Consider the following 20,531-nt stretch of genomic DNA (forward strand, 5'->3'; position numbering starts at 1 on the left):
TTTCTGAATTTAATTCTTTATTTCTGTTTGCTGCAAACAAGTGTTTGTGATAAAATGTTCACAAATGTAATAAAAGGTTGTGGTAAATACTCACCACTTTGAATTATATTTTTATATTTTGTCTTTATCTGCTGCCAAGAACATTTGGAGTTGGGGTTGCATCTAAAAATCAATGAATATTAATCTTTCTTAGTACGTACATGCACATTTTTTATATATTATAAAAATAGGCTATAGGCTATATTACACATAGGCTACACATACATATATACATACATAATTTTACATAAATGTAGAACGTATTTGTTTAACTTACGCATTAACAATCAGCAATCTTTCTCCAACAGTCTTGTCTTGCTTTGGCAGCAGAGAACGTATTGTTTCAAGCTTGAAATACATATTTAAATTCATCGTAATTCTGAATGAATATCTCTTGCTCCTCCGCGGAAAAATATATCGCTCTCGCTCTACCCGCGATTGGTTGTTCAGTGTCGACGTCACTCTTTTATGTGCACGCGCGCGTGGAGTAATCATAGCTTAAGGATCAAAGCCTGAGTTGACAGAGAAAGTTGATGAGCTGCATCATGGTACCAATAAAGCCTGATTGCATCGGTTTGGTTTTGTCAACTCAAAACTAATCCTGTAACTCCGAGTTTGTTCAGCTACCTTCATGGTACAGGCCCCTGGTCTCAGTTACATTTGCAATATTAGTCAATATCCCCATAAAGAGCTTGAGTAATCGTGTGTGTGGGTGTGTTATTATTAACTCTGCTCACCATCATAACTTACAGGACAGAGAATGATGTAGGCCTAGTGTTGACCTGATCCATGACGTCAGACACACACACACATTTTCTGCATGTTTATAGGTGGAGTTTCTCCTGAAAAATGACAGAGAACCAGAGCAAGAACAACAGCAACATCGAGGTAAACTATCTCAACATAACCACTGACTTTACACACTTTACACACTGCAGATCTGAAGTCGAGGACTAAGTCAAAAAAGGTTCATTAATGAACTAACAATGATCAATACATTTGTTACTGTATTTGCTAATCTTTGTTAACGTTAGTTAATTTTAGTTAATAACATTAGCTAGCACAGTGCATTAACAAATGTTAACAAATACAACCTTTGATTTTAATAATGTATTAGTAAATGATTAAATTAATATTAACTAAGATTAATAAATACTGTAGAAGTAATTTTCATTCTTAGTTCATGTTAACTAAGGTAATTAACTAATGAACTTTATTGTAAAGTGTTACCAAATATCTTTACTTGGCTATATGTGGAAGCTTCTTCATTTATAGGTTAAAAACATTACCAGTTTTTACAAAAAGGCTTCATTTGTTAACGTTAGCTAAAAATACTGTTGAACTAAATGAACAAACAGCATTTATTAATCTTAATGATAATTACAACATTTACTAAAATATATTAAGTTAGGCTATATATGTTAGTTAATGCACTATCTGTGAACAAACATGAAAACTAACATTAACAAAGGTTTATAAATGCTTTGAAAATATTTTGCTATATTGTATGTTAGTTAACTAATGTTAAGAAATTAGACTTTATGGAAAGGTGTTGCCAAAGGAATGAAGGAAACTCGTGTTGTTGGAGCTTGTGTTTGTGCTGATAATATAAATGATGTGACCCATAAACTCATCACTGAATAAAACAAAAGAGTAATTTAAACAGATTAACTTTATGAACTTTAGTCATTTAAACAGATGAACTTAAACCCTTTAGACTGAAAGCTGAATTGGATGATTTAGATGATCCGAGTTTGAAAGTCTTGAGTCATCGGAGCGACTGCGCAGGTTTGTCTGGTTTGTTCACCTAAAGAATTTAAGTGAACAATGCCTGAATTATCTGCAGCTGACAGCATAGAAAACACATGTGATCCGGAAACCTCTTCCACTCTCTAAAGATGTCGAGAAAAGTCGAAGTGATCATCAACTCTGCGGCTTCGCAGGATCAGTCTGCGTGTCCCGTTTACATCACCGAGTCCAAGCCCGGAGACGCGCCCGGAGTGACGGGGTTCCTGAAGATCAACCCGGCGGTTCTGGGGGTAAAACTGCTGGTCAACACTATTAACTGCTGGTCAACAACACTACTAACTACTGATCAACACTACTAACTACTGATCAACACTACTAACTACTGATCAACAACTAGTGAAACTACTGATCAACACTCTTAACTAGTGATTTTATCCGTCAGTGGCTGGAGATCCTGACCGGTGCCGTGGAGTTTGGACTCGTCTTTTGGAATTATGAACGTTTGTTTTTAATACCAACTTGCTATGTGAGTCTTTTATTATTTATTATTTATTATCTCTCTATATTAGAATGATTTCTGAAGGATCATGTGACACTGAAGACTGGAGTAATGATGCTGACAATTCAGCTTTGATCACAGGAATAAATTACACTTTACTATTCACATAGAAAACAGCTGATTTACATTATAATAATATTTCACAAATTTTTACTAAATTTTTTGATCAAATACCCATCTAACAGACTTTTGTTATAAGAACGTTCTCCAAATATTCAGTGTTGGTTCTGGGAATGTGAAAAATTTCCAGTTTCCTTGACGTTAGAGGAACGTGTTTTAAAAGGTATAATGTTCCTCAAACGTTCTTTAAACTTAATTTTGATTAAAAATTCAACATTATAACGTTGATTTCTAACATTCCAAGAACATAAAAATGTCCAGTTTCCTTAATGTTACTAGAATGCTATTTAAAGGTTAGTGTGATGTTCCTGAAACATTCTTTCAATCATCTTTCGAAAGAGTAATAAGAACACAAACTACAACTTTATTCAGACACAGCCTTAGATGAACTGAAGATAAAAGACATTAACATTACCAGTTAACATTACAATCAGCATTACCAGCTTCACTATTACTAACCAGACTGACTTTATTTCTGTCACACGTCTACAGAAGATCTTATTGAGAATTAACAGAGGTTTAGATGTTTGAGGTCACCATCATGGAGATCAGTGTTTGCTTTAGTTGGGTTCTTGACCCTTGACTTTCTTTAAGTTGGTGCTTTATTAGCAATGGCAGGTGTTTATGGAGAACATTTCTGCATTGATAAAGCAGATCAATATGGCTGTTTTAATAACAGGCAAAGGACTGCTTTTTCTGTAATTGATAACTTAAGGAATTGAAACACTATTGAAAAATATGAAACTCAACAAATGAAAAAGATGATTTGTAACAATATTATTGTGTTTCAGATGCTGAATGCTGATTTCTGTGAGTGTATATATATAAAACACTGAATTAGTCAAGGTTCTGTTTCAAACTTGTTTTGAGTCATTTATACACTCACAGACATCAACATTCGGTATATGAAACACAACAATGGTGACATTCTTCATGCCATAATCAATAAATTATGCAGCTGATTTTTATTTTATTTTATTGTCACCATTGTTGAGGTTTGTATGACGAACGCTGATGTCTAAGTGTGTCGTATTTAACTTTTAAATAGATCTGGACAATCGTACACAAATTTTCTTCAGTTACAAATGATTTTTATCACATCGATTGAGTTCATTACCTTCTTCTAAAAACACGTTCAAGTTCCAAAAGTGAGCAAAACTAGCAACTGTTTAATTGGAGTCCTTTGCCTGTTATTAAAACAGCCATATTGATCTGCTTTATCAATGCAGAAATGTTCTCCATAAACACCTGCCATTGCTAATAAAGCACCAACTTAAAGAAAGTCAAGGGTCAAGAACCCAACTAAAGCAAACACTGATCTCCATGATGGTGACCTCAAACATCTAAACCTCTGTTAATTCTCAATAAGATCTTCTGTAGACGTGTGACAGAAATAAAGTCAGTCTGGTTAGTAATAGTGAAGCTGGTAATGCTGATTGTGATGTTAACTGGTAATGTTAATGTCTTTTATCTTCAGTTCATCTAAGGCTGTGTCTGAATAAAGTTGTAGTTTGTGTTCTTATTACTCTTTCGAAAGATGATTGAAAGAATGTTTCAGGTACATCACACTAACCTTTAAATAGCATTCTAGTAACATTAAGAAAACTTTTTTATGTTCTTGGAATGTTAGAAATCAACGTTATAATGTTGAATTTTAAATCAAAATTAAGTTTGAGGAACATTATACCTTTTAAAAACACGTTCCTCTAACCTCAAGGAAACTGGACGTTTTTCACGTTCCCAGAACCAACACAGAACGTTCTTATAACAAAAGTCTGTTAGCTGGGTAAACACAGCCTTGGTGAACAGAAGAGACTCTTTCAAAAACATGAATAAATCTTAATTATTCCAGAATGTGAGGATGCAGAATCAGATCTAGTGTTTATCACTGTATTAAACTGTAAATGAATGCTGAATAATGTTGATATTTCTGTCGCTTGTGTAATGTTGTTTGTGTGTGTGTAGTTGATTTTAAATGGAGTTGTTACAGCCACCGCTGCCTGTACCCACAACCCGTGTCTGGTCAGTGCGTCTCACATTTAACACATGTTATGATCTGATGAAGCAGAAGTGGTTTATGAATTATGTTTGTTCAGGTGGTCACCTCTCAAGTCCTGAACCTGTTCAATATCTTCAGCTCTCTGACCGTCTTCATCATCTTCTTCCTCTTGTTCTACATCACTTCGAGTGTGCGTGTGGTGAGTCTCTCTATGATGTAAGATTAATCTGTCCTAATGAATATATTACTGATGTTTATGAATATTGAGGTGTTTGTGATTCATCTGGTTGTTGTAGTTTTTGGCCCCTACTCTGGGTTCGACGGAGATCGCGTTCATGGCCTGTAACGTTCTGGCGCTCCTCCTCTCTGTCATCATCTTCGCGACCTCGTGCTGCTGGTGCAGATCGGTAAATCAGAGTTTCTTCTAATCTTCATCATCATCAGTGGTGGGGTTTTAATCTTCATCATCATCAGTGGTGGGGTTTTAATCTTCAGCATCATCAGTGGTGGGGTTTTAATCTTCATCATCATCAGTGGTGGGGTTTTAATCTTCAGCATCATCAGTGGTGGGGTTTTAATCTTCAGCATCATCAGTGGTGGGGTTTTAATCTTCATCATCATCAGTGGTGGGGTTTTAATCTTCAGCATCATCAGTGGTGGGGTTTTAATCTTCATCATCATCAGTGGTGGGGTTTTAATCTTCAGCATCATCAGTGGTGGGGTTTTAATCTTCAGCATCATCAGTGGTGGGGTTTTAATCTTCAGCATCATCAGTGGTGGGGTTTTAATCTTCAGCATCATCAGTGGTGGGGTTTTAATCTTCATCATCATCAGTGGTGGGGTTTTAATCTTCAGCATCATCAGTGGTGGGGTTTTAATCTTCATCATCATCAGTGGTGGGTTCTCCATCTTCTTAATGCCACGGACCCCTAAATATGATCATGCTTGTGAGGGGCCGCCATCCTAAAATTTAAAAGGCAGCAATATATTTTAATTTACAAAGACTTGATTTATAATGTGAGAAGTTAGTATTACAAATGTGTAAAATATTTACATTACATCCTTGTTTTTTTATACTCACTGTTGTACTGCACTGTTAGATGTTTTATTCATTCATATGAATATATTCATATTATTTTTTATAAAATGTATTCATTTAAATTAATTTTCATTTTATTTTAATCAATTTATTTCAATAAAATGTATTTATTAATTTATTATTACATTTTTACACTACTTTTCTTTTATTTCAAAAAAGTTTTATTAATTTACATTTATTGATTGTATTTATTTTCTATTTACATTTTTTATTATTTTTATTTTAATAAGTTTTAATCTAATGTATTACATTTTTTTATTTAAAGTTTAAATAATTATTAAATTATTTATCTTAATTGTGATCTTAATAATACTTAGTTTAATCTTATTTATTTATTTTCACATTTTTACACTGCTTTTCTTATTTTTATTTATTAAATCAAGTTGTATTTTATATTATTTTATTTAAATAATCAATTTATTTTAATCTGACATAAAAATATAATTGTATTTAAATAAATGTTACATTATTTTTTCCTAAATCAAATTTAATTAATCTTATTTTTGATTTTACACTGCTTTTCCTATTTTATTTATTTAAATCAAGATTTTATTCAATTATTTTTATTTATTAATGTATTTTTATTTGAATCTATTAATCTGTTTAATTAATATTACAGTTAATTAAGTTAATTAATCTAATGCATAAAATACAATTTTATTATTAATATTAAATTTTTTGTTTTAATTAAATTCTATCTTAATCAAATTGAGTTCATTTAATCTTATGTTGGTTTATGTGTTTATCTTCTGTGCCTCTGCAGAGGAAGCGTCTGATGGTGATCCACATGAGCTCAGCATCGCCTGATGTGGTCAGTGATGTCATCGACCAGCGTCCCGCATCATCACCCCCGTCCTACTACAGTCCGCTCCCGTCTTCAGATCCGCCGGCCTATGAGGTGAGGGTCGAGGCTCTCGCTTTCTGCCAGAGCAAATCCACTCTGACGAGATTGATACAGTAAAACCAAGCAGACACCTTCCGTTCTCTCTCTTAAACTCCAGCACTGAAGTGATTAAACTGCAGTTCATCCACTGGCCACTAGAGCAGAAGAGGGTCATTACCCATAAACCCCCATGTTAAAATGGCCAACTTTACAGCAGAAAAAAAAACGTTTACAGTCTGGTGCAAAAAGTATAACTAATGTTGCCCTTCATGACGACTGTGAGGGGGTGTTTTTTTTTTATAACTAATTATCCGTTTAAATTATATTAAGCCTTAAAGTTCTGCATAATTAAGGGCGTGGCCACTTGAGTGACAGGTGGATTTCCGCTGATGTCACTACTAGCCGTTTGTCTGCTGTGTGTTAGCGTCACGTCACCTCAGCTAATCCGCCTCGCTGCACATTTTCGTTTATCCGGGAGTGACGCGGCCAAGATGGCGACCGCCGGCTCCGCCCACTTTGGGCTTCGAAAATGCCCTTCAGAAACACTACGGGTGACGTCACACACACTACGAACATATTTATTTACAGTCTATTGGTAAAACCTACGCCATCGTTACTGTTCTTATCACTGTGTGTCAAGAGCTGAGATTCAGACATGATAATGAGCGTTTGCTTTCTGACCAATCACAGCAGACTGAGCCATCTGACCAATCAGAGCAGAGCAGCTCTCCGAGAGGCGGGGTTTAGAGAGACTGAATCTTCAAACGAAGCGTTTCAGACACTGAGAGAAAAGAGCTGATGCTGCAGTGTGTGTGTGATGAGAAAATGACTGTTTGTGTTTTTGCAGGACGAGCGACGCTCGACGCTCTCTAGAGCTTCTGCTGCGAGATGGGACAAGAGGAGATGGATAGATGAACTGCATCGCAACAGAAAATCCATCCAAGTCTAAGACCAGTAATGTCTTCCAGATACATCTATGCTCTAAAGTAGAGCTTCAGTGCCTGTGTGTGATCGGCTCCCAGAGCTCAGTCGAGGGCCCTCAGTAGTGTACATCTCCATCAGTCGTTCCACAGTGTACAGAACTTTCTGGAAGACTTGCTATCAGAAACTTTGCACATTAGAATTATTTTATAATATTTTTTTTTAGTTTTTGGCATTATTTTAGAATGTTTATAACACAATTTGTGTAGAATTATTTCTAATATTTTTTTAGTTTTTTGGCATTATTTTAGGATGTTTATGACACGATTTGTGTAGAATTATTTCTAATATTCTTTTAGTTTTTGGCATTATTTGAGGATGTCTATGACATGATTTGTGTAGAATTATTTCTAATTTTTTTTAGTTTTTTGGCATTATTTTAGGATGTTTATGACACGATTTGTGTAGAATTATTTATAATTTTTTTTTTTTTTTGCCATTATTTGAGGATGTTTATGACACGATTTATGGGTTGTTTTTGAGATTTCAGTATTTTTAGGAGCTGTACTTGCACAACTGAAAACAGCTGTCCGAGTGTGTGTGTGTCCGAGAAACTCATTCACACACACTGAACTGAGTGTGTGGAGGAGCTTCTGCTCTCCAGGACTTTCCCTCAGTCTCATACATCTTCTTCTTCTGTGCAATCTAACTATTTAAGGTTTTTTTTGTTTGTTTTCTTTTTAATGCATTTGAATGTTTATGTACATATATATATATATGTCAGCTGTGTAAACCATTTTAAAGGTGCTATATAAAGTTCATTTATTATTATTATTATTGTTGTTGTTGTTGATTTTGTTAGTTGTTGAAGTAGTAGTAGTAGTATGCGCAGATCCAGAAACTTTAGGCAGGTGCGCGACCAGAGAAAGCACTTCACTAAAGAATAAACACACAAAATCTATTTATTAAAATATGCAATGAAGACCTTCGGGTGAAAACTTTGCATATTTTAATAAAGTGATTTTTGGAAGAGGCAGTGTGTTTATTCTTTAGGGATTTTGTTTATTTGCCGTCTCACAGCATCTCACACTCGCAGACAAAAGTTTGAAATAATTAAGACAAAAAAAATACAGTAAAAACAGTAATATTGTAAAATGTTAAAATGTAAAATGTGAATATATAGTAAAGTGTAATTTATTCCTGTGATCAAAGCTGAATTTTCAGCATCATTACTCCAGTCTTCAGTGTCACATGATCCTTCAGAAATCACTCTAATATGATGATTTGATGCTCAAGAAACATTTATGATTATTATCAGTGTTGGAAACTGTTCAGCTGCTTCATATGTTTTACAAAAATATGTGGAAACTGTCATACACTACCATTCAAAAGATTGGGATTAGTAAGATTAAAAAACAAAACAAATTAATACTTTATTATAAATGTATAAATTCTAAATTGTATAAAATAAGGTAATGAATTCATACTCTTTATTCAGCAAGGATGAATTCAACTGATTAAAAATGACAAAGAAATTTATAATGTTACAAAAGATTCTATATCAAATAAACGCTGTTCTTTTGAACTTTATATTCATCAAAGAATCCTGAAAAATAAAAATATATCACAGTTTCAACAAAAAACAGTTTTCAACACTGATAATAATCATAAATGTTTCTTGATCATCAAATCCTCATATTAGAGTGATTTCTGAAGGATCATGTGACACTGAAGACTGGAGTAATGATGCTGAACATTCAGCTTTGATCACAGGAATAAATTACACTTTACTATATATTCACATAGAAAACTGATGATTTACATTTGAATAATATTTCACTGTTTTTTCTGTGAATGATAGTTACTAATCAATGAACCATTTCATTTGACATAATCAAACCAAATTGCTCAGATTTCCCTCCGGCTTCACCACTAGAGGACAGTGTCCTCAACATTTAGTGTGCAATATATCATCTCTATTTGTAGAACTTTAATGTTGAGTTTATTTCTGGATTCTTGTAATAACCCACCATATATGAGGTTTAATTTTACATTTCCCTTATTTACTAAACACATTCTATTCTATGGTTTATTCATTTTTACTGATTCAGTGAGACCATTCAGAGTTATTGATTTGAGTTATTGATTTTCTGCATATTTTTTGCATTTGGATTTATTAATTTGACGTATTTTACAGCTGTGAAAACCAGTTTTCAAAGCTCTTTTGTTAAATTTCTGGATATTTCTTTCACACCCATATCATGTCTAAATTATTCAATTAATTCTGTACACTCTTAGAAATAAAGTTTTTTTCCGCAGAAGAACAGTTTCTGGTTCCCCAAAGAACCTTTCAGTGATCAGTTCTTAAAAGCACCATTTTTATTATTTTTTAGTGTAAAGAATATTTTATTAATCCAAAGAACATAGTTCCACTATAAAGAACCTTTCATGCGATGAAAAGATTCCATGGATGTTAAAGGTTCTTCACAGAACCATCAATTCAATGTAATGAACCTTTATTTTTAAGAGTGTTTATTAAAAAAATAAAATATTTTTAAGAATATCCCAACCAATCCAAAACAGCAGTCGTTTAATAGCTACACATAACAGCATTTTCAAAATGACATATCTTACTAGGAACGTGCACAGAAACAAATGCATTAGGGTGAGGTTTAAATATATTACAAAAGAACCAAATTGATAAATTCAAACAAACAATCACTCTCAAAAATAAATTGGCATCGATGGTTCCACGAAGAACATTCCATGGAATCTTCTCAAAGAAAAGTTCTTTTCGGAATCAAAAATGGTTCTTCAGTTCTAAAACGCCCGTTCGGAACCTTTATTTTTAAGAGTGCAGGAGCTTTGCATTCCTCTAGCTGCCGGCATAGAACGCGTAATAGCCGATCGCTTTAGAGGAGGATGAAGAGTCCTTCTGAAAGTTGTCCGAGTCTTCCTCACACTTGGGAGAGTTCCCAGTCCCGGACTCTGCGTGGGAAAGCCGCCTCCTCTTGCACACGACCGAGTAAACGCTGGGCTCCACAGAGTCTGAAGGCTTCAGAGATGATGCGTTGCTCTCCATCCAGTTCTGAGCGAATGCGCTCACAGTGCTTTCCTCCTGAGCTTTGTCTTTGTCAGGCATTATGATGTGCTCATCTGTGGGACTCGGTCTGGGAGACCAGGGCACTTTCCTCGGGTACGAGCCTCTCGTGCCCCATCCCGCGGTCACGGACGCGAACGCGCCTTCAGGATAGTACCCGAGCGAGTGCGCGCTCTGGAGAGGTAAAGACTTGAAGCTGTAGGGTAACAAAGAACTGGAATAATCTCCCTCGTACGCCGTGAGCTCCAGTTTACTGCCACTGGTCTGTTCGCTGCTGTATAACCGGTTGTTGAGTTGATCCTGCAGGAAAGGTTGCATGGTGTAGCGCGCGCTTGGCACGATCTGTTGCGCGCGCGTCGAGTGCGTTGGCGAAGGCGTCAGTCTTTCACGCTCCGCAAGCGTGTACATCCTGAAAATCCAATGCATGTTAGTATCAACCGAGAATAAATGCGGGGAAACCTCAGTGATGCTCATCATACTCACGAATCATAATTATCTCTGAAGCCTTTCGCGAAAGGATTGTGGTCGATCTTGAGTTGAGTGATCTAGAGGAACGACACAGAAGTGAGTGTTAATAACTGAGTGTGTGTAGTCCCAGCCTGAGCTCATGAAAATGCGGGTCTATAATAGCACGTATTGTGTTTATCGTGCAATTTATACGCGAAAATTAGTTTTTACGTGCATATGATACGCACTTTATTGCGTGTAATACACACACACCCCACACCCCTACTAAACCTCCCATGCGTATCATTTGCATGTAAAAACACATTGCGTGCTATAGAGACGCATTCAGTGTGACCGGGTTGTTTCATGCATCTGGTGCTCTTCTATCATTTTAGACCGAAAAACGTAACTTTTTGTTTTTTGTCTTTTTGTTTTTACTTTTTTTCTTGATCGGAATGGTACGAAACTTGGTAAATGTTTTGACACTTGCTATGTAAACACACACACGCAAAAAAAATCATGGATATGATTCGAACAGGTGAGCGCATTGGAAATGAATGAGACGAGTTTCCTCTAGTGGAAGCGTCTGGAACTGCAGCCGAACAACATCTCACTGAAAGATCATTTACTGAGATATCAACCTCACATCTGGAACACAACTTGTTTAGATTTATGGCTTTGATTTTCTCACAGTTTTAGAGTGAAACATGTTAAATATATTTGTACATGTACATGTGTAAATGTACATGTTAAGTACATTTTAAAATATATATTTCATTTAAAATTGAAAATAGTATTTTTGCACATTTTTCCTAACAATAAACGTAAAACTCTGTAACTTTTTAAAACTTTTTTCACTTCAGCAATAATCTGCCAAGTGTCGTCTTTGAAAAGAATGCTCAAAAAGTGAATAAATGGATTTTAAATACAGCATAAATATAATTTGGTACCATAAAATCCCCTAAAAATACAAAATATCAAATAAAAAACATTTTCGAACTACAATATAGTACATTACTTTCATTGAAATAAAAAAATGAACACGCGAAGAGCACCAGAGGGTTATTCATGCTCAGAAAGAAAGTCTGTACATCAGTATTCTGATAAGCTGTAACCGCAATGAACTGGTTCTCCGGGAAGGTGAAGATCTGAGTCTTAGAGTCTCGTCCCGTGTTTTCAATCCCGTCGTCTGACACTTCAACGATGTGAAGCCTCGGCTGGTACTTGTGTAGAGACTGGAGGACAATCATCTGAGTTGGAGACACAAATGAGACTATTAAACGCACATCATTTAATGGTGATTTTGCCAAGTAAAATGTTCAATCTGGATTCTGGAACAACATTCCTGACTGAAAATCTCTAACTCTACCCATAACTTATCCCAAAACCCAGAGGGAAATGATGAATAACACTGATGTAGAAGCACCTAGACTTGGCATAAACTATAAACTTGTCCCTCAGATCTGAGTGGTTGATTGGAATGTTGTTCCAGGATAAAATCACATTCAACCATATTTAATATTACTTGTTCTTACAGTCAATGTCAAAAGCAATAGCCTATGTGCTTTTATTTATTTCATTTGAGTACTAAAACAGGCCCAAAAAGCACAACAGAAATGGTTTAAGCATAAGTAGCTAAATGTTCTACGCATAAAATGAATGTGCATTATTTACCTGTGAAGTGTTGGTATTTGCTCCCTTGTTGTTTGTTAGTTTCAGTTTACCGAAAGATATTTCTTGTCTCATCCAATGAGCGCCTGTATTCGGCGATTCGGGGTGGACGTAAATCTTATTCCCTAAAACAATAAAATACAACAGCATATTATTATTATTATCATTAATAATAATAATAACAGCCCGTATTAACTTGGTTTCTGCCATACCTTGCATATTATTGTCGGCTTTCCCGCACGTGACCCATTTCCCGCCCTGGAATCTCCAGTGATTCGGATCCGCTAAAACAATCTCCACGAACACGTTATAATGCGTCGTCAGGCTCAGGCCGGTAATATTGAAACTGAGAAATGGAAACATCCGCCTGTGCAGGGATTTAAAACACAAATGATTATTCAGCTATATTCTGAATTTATTATCAAAATTGCGGATTAAAGATAAGACTATAGCTTTCAAAGAACTTTAACCACACACCACTCTCAAACCAAATGCTTTCACAAATACACAATAATAATACAGTTCCTCTCTAGCTGGTTTCATCTAGTTGTCTAATCAACCTGGCATTGTGATTGTTGGCTCTGTGAATGCTTTACCTCATTTTTAAATCGCACTGGATAAAATAAATGCAAATATAATGAAACTTCCATTTTGACGACCACTTTTAATTAGGCTATATATATTTTTTTTAATTCGACCTGAATTGTCTTTTTGAGCCCCTATTTGGTACCTGTAGTTTAAAAATTATTAAATAAATAATAAAACTAGCCTACTTTTTGAGATATAGGCTATTATATAAAAATCTATAAATAATATTAATGACTCTACTTACTGTTGCTATAGTAACACGTTAACTATAACGTGCAATTACTATAATTATCAATAATGCTATAGTAACACGTGTTCGCTAACCGTGATCGATCGAGCCAGATAAAAATACTAAACTATTTGCAAACACATTTGAAACATTATTTTCGTTATTTGACTGTTTAAAACTGATTTTAAAATCTGTTGTTGTGATTTTGCCTTGGCCTATACAATTTAAAGCGTTTATATGGCCTAACAAAACATGTTTAAATAGAGCTAGCCTATTTGATTAATTCACGCTTAAAATGAATGATTCCAAAAGGGGGTTTCCTAAAGCAGCGATGAAATATTAGGACCGTTTCTGGTTCCACAAAGAACCTTCAGTGAGTTCTGAAAAGAATAGCCGTCATTTCTCCGTCTAGTTTAACTACAGACCCGATTTAGTCCGATTATGAATAACACACTTCTAGCCAAAATAACCTTGAATTTGGTTATGTCGTTTTGGCCCAAATAACTTGCGAGATGAAGGATATTCCACCATGTAAGCAAAGTCAAGACTGATTACAAGGTGTTTAGTTTCATGTCTTTGACATATTCTGTGTATCCTATAACATATTCTTGGGCTTTGGTTAGACGTCTATTTAATTTTCACTGACAGCCCAAATGTTGCCTTAGACTTCAGGGCTGTGTTTGGACTCCTATTAGACGTCTTTTAAACGCAAAATTGCTTGCTTGGATGTTTTTTCTTAGTGTGAAGAACATTTTAATAATGTAAAGAATGCAAATGTTTTATTGAACCCCCGATGGCAATAAAAGCACCTTTATTTTTTTTTAAGACTGTACCCTTCTCTCACCTGCCCTGTTTGGTGATGATCATCTCTGTTTGGTGCCGGTGGAACTTGAGCCACAGCGGCCGGTTGCACAGATACACCTGAGCTCGAGCCATGGACCCGATCCCGGACCCTTGATACGAGCCGTAGGAGTTTCCAGAAGCGTGTCCGAACTGATACCCCGTGCCGAACTCCCCGCGTCCAGCACACAGAGACGGACAGAAGCCCGCGGGAGGGATCACGGAGCCGTAGTGCAGCGACGCGTACCGCGATCCATCGGAACCGGCGTATACTCCTCCGGTCTGGCCCGTGTACGGGAACAACGGACACGGACTCGAACTTTCCTGCGTTTGCTGCGTCGCGCCCATCATGAAGTATCGATTGGACCCGATCCCGTCGAGTATGTACCGGCTCGTCAGTTCATCTTCACAAATGATCGGTGAATCCTTCCCGTCGTCCAGCGCAGAACCGGACCCTTCCCCGGGCATGATCCGACACACTCCACCCGAACTCTAGATCCGAATCCTGACGTCTGATAATTCGATCTCCGGCAGTTACTGTCGCGCGCCTCGGCATCACTGAGAATTAATGTGTAGATGTCAATAAATGTTCATTATTATAAACGTTCAACAGCTGCACATTATTTCTATTTTGATCGCTTTGGTTTAAAACGATTGTGCATTTCAGTCGCCGCTCCATTAAAACAAATCGAAACTTTTTGCTATTTAAAGTCGTAAAATAAAATGATTTAATGTTATTGAACGTTAATTTGTTTTCATCGTACTTTTGCTATCAAATTAATTGCACTTTATTTAACTCGCGACGTTTATGTGCCATATTCGTTCGTAAAATAGGCTATAGCTTTAATTTCATATTTTCCAAATAACCCTATCACTTTTTTTTCTTTTTTCTAATATGTGCAGCTAAACGGTTTCATTTAATTGCATTTATAAATAAATTATTTAACAGCATTTTAATTACATATGCTGATGTGCTCGTCATAGTCTTCGCTTTATATTTCTGTTCATGTTAGCCTATTCTCCAGTTCAAATCTCCGCAGATGTTGGACTTAATTGAAGAACAAATAATAAAGAGTTTGTAATCACAAATGATTAAACTTTAGGGGGAGTTCATGTTGATTCGGACACTTTGTGCCGTTGAGATGACTGGGGGAAAATGTCCCTATCAATCTAGTCTTTATATTTTATTTCAGACAATAGCTCCTCCATATCATAAGCTCAAAAATATATTTAAAAAGCAACAAACGATAGAAAACAGTGATTCAATTAAAACGTTCCTTCATTACGCATAAAATTAAATGTTGATGTTAAAATTCATTGCCAATCTAGACTTTATTAGTGTCATGCGAACATAAACTCCATGTTTTCGTTTTTCAGCATTAATTCTTCCTTTAATGATTGAACAAAAATAGTTTAGGCCTATAGCTGCGTTTATTAATATTTAAAAATTAAGTCTTATAATAAACATGATACATAAACAGTCTGGAAGACAACTTTGTAGGCAATTGTTTTTTTTAAATTACGCGTTACTGTCATTTGTGGGGTTTTTGTGTGTGTGTGTGTGTGTGTGTGTTTTGCGAGACAATTTCAAATTTGTTCTTATTAGGGTTTTTTTCTAAGCATATGTAGCTAAACTAACATCCAAAACGTTGCAAAGATTGTTTCAGTGTGTAAAACGAGAACGTTTTCTAATTCTTATATTTATAAGTTTTATTTTTCGTATATGTTGAACGAGGTTTAAACGGCGACTGTCTGGGTTCAGTGTGCAGTGTTAATAACTAGTTAATCATCTGTTACTTGTATCTTCTTCTCTGGTGGTAAATGCACACTTGTCTATCGGAGAGGTTAAAGTTGATTGACAATCAAAGATAAGAAAGAAAACACAATGAAGCTTCTTGCATAGATGTAATAATATGAATCATCACTATGATGAATAACTCACCAGTTTCATCTTCATTGTCCACAGATTGAGGTCGAAATCGCGCTTGTGTTCAGATTGAGAGCGATAAAGAGAGAGTGAGAGTCTGAAGCAGAATGAAGGTAAAACACACTGAACGACTGATGAATGAAAGACTGACTGAAGCACCTGTGATGATGATGCGGGATTTATTGATGCTGCTCTATAGCGCCTCCTGCTGATACTTCATCCTCTTCTTTTACTCTATTTACTCTATTCTACACACGCTGTTTCAGCAACATGAGGTTTTAAACCTGTTTTCTCCAGCAGTGTTGATTTCAAACATCTAAAGCTGCTTTAAATGACAATTTTTTGTAGTTTTATTCTCGAAAAACATTTTAATATCACCATATTTTACGAGTATGAAGTAATCTCATAATAACCACATCGACATGCATTATATTTGTTTTACATCATTCTTGTCTTTGAGTATTTTCGGGGCAAGTTGTCACATGTGTTGTAGATTCATCACTCAGTTTATTAATTACTAATCTCTTGGGTGAAACATGTGTCGATATTTAGATTTTTCACATGTTTGGTGGTTTGCTTGTGTTTCATAATTGTTTAAGTCCTGCCAAATTTAAGTCTATAACAGGCTTTTAATGGTCTTCATTGTGAGGACTTATGCCACAAACACACACTCTTTTAAAAATAAAGCTTCTTTACTGGCATCGGTTCCGCTTTACTGGCATCGGTTCACACTACAAAAACATGTTTCTTTTCAGAACTGATCACGAAAGGTTCACTGAGAACCAGAAACAGTTCTCATGGCGTAGAGCTGAGATTTATTTTAAGAGTGTGTGTGTGTGACAACATGCCCCGGATCAGCTTGTATCTCATTTGTCCCGGTCAGGAACAGCCGTACTGTACATGAAGTCAGAAGTAATGATATATTTGAAGCGTTTGCCTACATTAACTGAGCTGCAATGCAACTTATAGTCCAGAAATGAGAATTACAAAATGCAACTGTTTTCACAATTAAGATTTTTCTGGCACTATTTACGGCTAGAAAGTTTGAGGTGAATCTGGTTTCGTGCGGCTGACAACCACACAGGAGTGTTACACTAAATCAAGTCACTCCTTCCAGAGAGCAATTAAAGCAAAGCACTTTTTGTGCCAAAGTTCATTCTGAACAAACCGGATTCTACAGAAAATGGTTTGAAGTTCTTTAGATGTTCGATATTATAGTCCTGTGATTCAACGAGAAACATCACGACGACTCACATCTATAAAAGAGCAAATCTCAAGTCAGTAATGCTTGGCCTTCTGTTTGCACATTATTATTTTGAGCATTTTATATAAAGGAAATATTGAGACTTGTGTTTATGGCACAAACTCATTTACTTTGATGGCTTATTAATCATCATATTTCCACTGACATTTACAGGTTTTTTTCAACTGCTTTGCACACAAAATCTCACTTGTCACACAATTTCTGAAACCTGACATTCAAACACCAGAACCACACAAATCTGCAAAACCATACACTGATTCTCAGCCTTTGACTGAGTTTTCAATTTCATAAAACACTTTTTGCAAACCACAACACACAATTCTCTACGTAACTCACACAAATCTATCATGAAGTATCTTGATTTCCTTTTTCAAACAGAATCCTATCAAAACACCACATTCATCAGAGCCTCTCTCACACACACACACACACACACACACACACACACTCCTCACAAGTGTTTTAACACTCATTGCTTTACTGAACACCAGCCAATCATGGCTTTAGAATAGGCCTAAACAGGTCAAAGGTCGAGTTATAGGTTTTTCGGACTGTGTAATAGTAACAAGCACAAATGCTTACAGTAAAAAAAAAAAAAGTTTCTTGCTTTCGTGTTTACCGTGAATTTTTCTACATCTCTCTGCCGATTGCTTTCAATCTTGTACTTTAGGTTTTGAATAAGTGTGTGTAGATGATATATCCATCGGTGTTTGCAACGTAAGGCAAGTGCAGTGCTTCATTTTGCAAGATATGTGTGAGGCATTTTGCATTTTGTGTGTGTGCAGTTCTTGGATTTATGTGTAAAGTTTTGGAAAAAAAAGAGGCAAAGTTTTGAAAATGTGTGTAAGCAGTTGAAAACACTGTAATTGCTAATAAAAGCAGTTTTAACCCTGAGTCCATCAGACCCGCTGGGTTTACTGTTTCAGAGACTGAATATGAACAGCCGAGCGTCTTTGTTATATATGTGGCCTGTTGACATAACATTATTTTTACAGCATATCAAAAAAGTTTCTCTTGTATTCTCTTAATAATTTGACTAGAAAGCAAAAATGCAGATTTTATCCGTAAAACTAAAATGACTCAGTTTCTGTTTTCATCTCAAGCAATTGCAAGCAAAAAGTGGAGATTGTCCTTATCATGAAGTGTGAATTATCTATCTGAGTTTGTCCTGTCATAAATCCATCCGCTCCTGAAGATATTACTGATCACATGAATAAGACAGTTTCACGTTTCTAAGATGGACAGATTTACCTTTGTAACACATTTGTAATGTTTATATGGAAGTATTTCTTGAGGTTTCTTCAGTTGTGCGGTGAAACGCCTCCACATGAGAGAAAGAGGTAGGATTTCTGGAAACAATGAGTCAAAATGACTGAACAGGTGATGCATGCTAAACATAAACTTACATATTACTACTTCTATTACAGTTTATTAAAATTGCTTACACACTGAAATTGATATTTGAGCTCATGCTGTATTTACAGTGTATTTGAGCTCATGCTGTATTTACAGTGTATTTACAGTGTATTTACAGTGTATTTGAGCTCATGCTGTATTTACAGTGTATTTACAGTGTATTTACAGTGTATTTGAGCTCATGCTGTATTTACAGTGTATTTGAGCTCATGCTGTATTTACAGTGTATTTACAGTGTATTTGAGCTCATGCTGTATTTACAGTGTATTTACAGTGTATTTGAGCTCATGCTGTATTTACAGTGTATTTACAGTGTATTTGAGCTCATGCTGTATTTACAGTGTATTTACAGTGTATTTGAGCTCATGCTGTATTTACAGTGTATTTACAGTGTATTTACAGTGTATTTGAGCTCATGCTGTATTTACAGTGTATTTACAGTGTATTTGAGCTCATGCTGTATTTACAGTGTATTTACAGTGTATTTACAGTGTATTTGAGCTCATGCTGTATTTACAGTGTATTTACAGTGTATTTGAGCTCATGCTGTATTTACAGTGTATTTACAGTGTATTTGAGCTCATGCTGTATTTACAGTGTATTTACAGTGTATTTGAGCTCATGCTGTATTTACAGCATATTTGTAAACATACGTGTAGGTGTGACAAACTCTGTACTGAACACGTAAAAGACACGAGACACGAGTGTTTCACATGTTTCTCATCTGTGTGTAGTTTGGTGTGTGTGTGTGTGTGGCTGATCATTTCATGGTTTGTTTGTGGGTTATTGCACAAAAACAATAGCCTGACGTCGTCATACTCAGATTCTAGTCAGAACTTCCCGACCTAAAAATGTTGTGGGCGGGGCTAAGTTCGGCTGGCATCCAGGCTACAAAATCACCATTTATAGAAGAGTTCAGATAGTTTGAATGAAGTGTTTGCTTTTTGCAAGACTTGTGTAATGTTTTGCATCTTGTGTGTGTTTTTTGTTTTGTGTGTAGAGTTTAAAGAAAATGAGCTATAGTTTGTGTGTGTTTGTTTGTATATCTGTGTTTGCATGTGAGTGTGTATGTTTGCGTGTGTGTAAGAGAGTGTGTATGTGTGTGTGTGTGTTTGCATGTGTGTATGTCTGTTTGCATGTACGCGTGTGTGAGAGAGAGAGTGTGAGTGTGTTTGTGTGTGTATGTCTGTTTGCATGTACGCTTGTGTGAGAGAAAGTGTGAGTGTGTGTGTGTTTGTGTGTGTATGTCTGTTTGTATGTACGCGCGTGTGTGAGAGAGAGAGTGTGTGTGTGTGTGTGTGTGTGTGTGTGTGTGTGTGTGTGTGTGTCAGGCCAGACTGTCTCCTCTCCTGCTGTCAGACACACGGGTTGATTTCTCAGGTGTTGACCAGCGTCTGTGGGTTCGTTTCCACTAAATGCTCACAGAAGACTTTGAACACACACACACACACACACACACACACACACAGCTGTGTGTGTCGAGACACACCTGGCATCTGATTGCAGACCTCAATCTGATCGTTTTACACGTGTGTGAGGTTTCTCTCGTGTTTTCTTCTAAGTTCCCAGGAGGCAGAGAAAACATGCCATGGTGTGGTTAAACTCATATTTGGAAAACTCACGTCAGTTTTACATTCAATACTTTTCACAAGTCTGTGGGAGTAAAAATATCGATATGCA

General features: G+C 35.9%; 2 protein-coding genes across 2 annotated transcripts; one reads left to right on the forward strand and one right to left on the reverse strand.

Annotated features, from left to right (window-relative positions):
- Positions 1-888: 888 nt before the first annotated feature.
- Positions 889-8,202, forward strand: LOC311067850 (uncharacterized protein; the record flags this gene model as incomplete). The annotated part of the gene is made up of 8 exons (XM_084089997.1): positions 889-927; positions 1,938-2,078; positions 2,231-2,314; positions 4,433-4,489; positions 4,564-4,665; positions 4,763-4,873; positions 6,329-6,463; positions 7,296-8,202. 8 exons carry the CDS (start codon positions 889-891, stop codon positions 7,395-7,397), a joined length of 771 nt encoding a protein of 256 aa, XP_083946123.1. The 3' UTR covers positions 7,398-8,202.
- A 1,740-nt stretch (positions 8,203-9,942) lies between these two features.
- On the reverse strand, positions 9,943-16,323 carry eomesb (eomesodermin homolog b). The gene is made up of 7 exons (XM_084089595.1): positions 16,187-16,323; positions 14,249-14,802; positions 12,800-12,954; positions 12,591-12,712; positions 12,008-12,166; positions 10,953-11,014; positions 9,943-10,878 (listed from the first exon to the last, which is right to left on the reverse strand). Exons 2-7 carry the CDS (start codon positions 14,710-14,712, stop codon positions 10,245-10,247), a joined length of 1,596 nt encoding a protein of 531 aa, XP_083945721.1. The 5' UTR covers positions 14,713-14,802; positions 16,187-16,323; the 3' UTR covers positions 9,943-10,244.
- Between the last annotated feature and the right edge of the window lie 4,208 nt (positions 16,324-20,531).

This window comes from Abramis brama (assembly GCF_963993115.1).
Source record: "Abramis brama genome assembly, chromosome: 17".
NCBI classification, from domain to species: Eukaryota; Metazoa; Chordata; class Actinopteri; order Cypriniformes; family Leuciscidae; genus Abramis; species Abramis brama.

What these genes read in the sequence shown, in the direction of transcription:
- eomesb (XM_084089595.1), bottom strand. Translation starts at nt 14,712, where the DNA reads ATGCCCGGGGAAGGGTCCGGTTCTGCGCTGGACGACGGGAAGGATTCA. An exon ending in ATCATCACCAAACAGGGCAG is followed by an intron (nt 12,955 to 14,248) that starts GTGAGAGAAGGG and finishes ATCCCTGCACAG; the next exon opens with GCGGATGTTTCCATTTCTCA. An exon ending in TTCAGAGATAATTATGATTC is followed by an intron (nt 10,879 to 10,952) that starts GTGAGTATGATG and finishes TTGGATTTTCAG; the next exon opens with GATGTACACGCTTGCGGAGC.